The sequence below is a fragment of the Anoplopoma fimbria genome, chromosome 5 (genome assembly GCF_027596085.1).
Source record: "Anoplopoma fimbria isolate UVic2021 breed Golden Eagle Sablefish chromosome 5, Afim_UVic_2022, whole genome shotgun sequence".
Taxonomy (NCBI): domain Eukaryota; kingdom Metazoa; phylum Chordata; class Actinopteri; order Perciformes; family Anoplopomatidae; genus Anoplopoma; species Anoplopoma fimbria.
Window position 1 is genome coordinate 17861573 of NC_072453.1, and position 2500 is coordinate 17864072.

General features: G+C 45.7%; 1 protein-coding gene across 1 annotated transcript in view; it reads right to left on the minus strand.

Moving 5' to 3' along the window:
- srsf2a (serine and arginine rich splicing factor 2a) overlaps positions 1-2500 on the minus strand; it is a 4227-nt gene that overhangs the window by 60 nt on the left and 1667 nt on the right. Inside the window, 2 exon segments of the mRNA XM_054598332.1 lie at positions 1-976; positions 1921-2272. The exon segment at positions 1-976 is cut by the window's left edge and continues 60 nt beyond it. Coding sequence (XP_054454307.1) covers positions 1945-2272 — 328 coding nt within the window. The 3' untranslated portion in view covers positions 1-976; positions 1921-1944.

Sequence of the window (2500 nt, forward strand, 5' to 3'; positions counted from 1 at the left end):
GGGAATGAAACACACAAAAAGAAAATCATTCATTAAGCAGCCTGGACTGCCCTTTAAACCCTTCACTAGGAGTCACACTGGACCCAATTAAAAAAAAGAAGCGAGCAGAGCAGAACCAGTTATAACAGTGGATAAACCACAGAGGGGGGAGGGGGGGAGAGGAGGGAGAGTAAAGAGAAAAAAGGAAGGAGGAGAGAATCTGTACAGCACATGGAGGGAAGGAGAGGTCACAAGACAGGAAGAGGATGGATGATCTGCCACACCTGTGAGCTTACAAACCGGCAAACGGCAGCGGAGGGTCGAGCCCCGGAACAGCGCCGGGCACTCAGCACCGCAACACGCCACACCATGTCACCACCGCACTGCACCGCATCTTAACAGCTAACCAGCATTACTCAACTGCTACACAACTGCGCCTAGTGCACAAAAGATACACAAGAAAGAGGGTTAGAGTCATAGGAAAGCAACTTTAACCAGACAGAAAATAGAGATTGTACAGAAAGGAAAACGTATGCTGCTTAAATAGCGAGTCACAACATTAAGTGGCACAGCGATACTTTGATGTTTTGCCTTTACAGTAAGCCAAAGAGTGGTAAAACATAGCTGTAAAGGTTTTGAACATCCAACAGGACACCCTGCAAATACAACTCTTTCATAAGAATCTAGAAAGTGTGTTAAACAAGGGATTTCATTAAAAATAAATTTATATTAATTTCCAAAAAAAGTACAATTGTAATAAAAAAACAAAACACAATTTAAATGAGAAAAAAAAAATCCCTTTCTAAATGCTCAACTTTATAAACAATGATCAAACCAAAGTTACATCATTTGATTAAGGTGAATTAAGTCAAATTTAAAACATTTTAGACCAAGCTCCAATAACCTTTCAGTCTGCATTCAGTGGTAATAGAGGAGTCCACTTGCTCAATGTGAGACTCGTCCTGATGTCCTCAGCAAAGGCTCAATCCTCTGAGATCTGGAAGGAAAGACCGAGCAGAATTAAGGAGAGCAAAACAAAATGGCCTCCTCATGTCCTGCAGCTGACCTGGATATTTAAATACAGTACTGGTCTGACATTCTAACATTTATCAAACTGAATGTTTTTCCCCCGGGGCACCCATCTTCATGTATTCTACCTAACATTTCTAGTCATTTTCACATTTGTTTACACACTTTTCTTGCCCCTCTCCCCCCAAAAAACAGCTCTAACAAGACTCTTACACTCGGGCGAATGTGAAAAACAAACCTCGGGGTGCGTTCCCTTTGTGAGAGGTGGAGGAACCCACAGGCGGGAACAGTGCTCAGTGCCTGTGATCCCCGCGAACGTACCTCACCACACCACCTCATACACCACCTGACAGCCCGAACCACTGCCATTGACGACCTGCTCCACAGCAACCACCGTTGCCGCGGTGACCTGCTCCTTAGCAACTGCCATCGCTCTCAGCAAACAGGCAGGTCACATGGGCGGGTCACACACTAACTGCTCTCACACTGCCACACCCCCATCTCCTCCTCCTCCTCCTCTCTTTGCAAACAGGACTCCGCAGCTTGGAGGAAAGAATTCCACATTTAGGTGAACGTTTCGAGAGCAGCACCCCACGTCCCTCCCGTACACACACACACACCCCATTTTGAAATATACGATACAGAGGATGACATCAACCCACAACTCCTGCTGTCTGTCTGTGCTTTGGATTGTTTGCACACACAAGCAGACTAAAGCACATACAGAGCAAGGACATCAGTCGCAATCTTTTTGTATTTCTAAAAATATTCAGGATTCTGCAGACTTTGTGGCTTGTGTGCAAAAGAGTGTAACGTAGCACCAAGACTGCAGAATACGAACCCAAGTGATGACACAAAGCCACCCAAGATATAATATTTGAAGCAAATGATAAAACCCTTTCCCCTGAATACCGTCATGTTGTGTCCAAGTCTGGATTAACTCTCTGCTCCGTTGTCTTCTGGAGATTTAGGCCTACTCTTGGATTTGGAGCGGGACCTGGATTTGGACCCTCTGTTGGAAGGCGGGGTTCTACTTCTTGACTTGGACTTGGAGGACCGAGACCTGGAGGGAGACTTTGTCTTGCTCCGTCTGGGGGTCCTGGACTTGGACTTGGATTTAGACTTGGACTTGGATCGTGACCTGGACCTGGAATCGGAGTGAGACCTGGAGCGGCTGTAGTGGTGGCGGCTCCTGGATCGGGACCGGCTTCTGCTCCTGGAGCGGCTGCGGCTCCGTCTGCGGCGACGAGGGCTGGCTGAGCGGCTGTGGTCACAGAGAGAAGCGTGTCAAATAAACAACAACACCAAACCATAATAAGATGGAAACTAATGAAAAGTCATCAGTAGATTACGTCCGCAGAGGGGAAATTTACAGCAGCATAGGGTATAGTGCAAACAAGAGCAAAAACAAGTATTATAAACAAGCAAATAAGCAATAAAAACAGTAAAGAATCCACAATAACTGAAATATTATATATACAGACAGAATAAC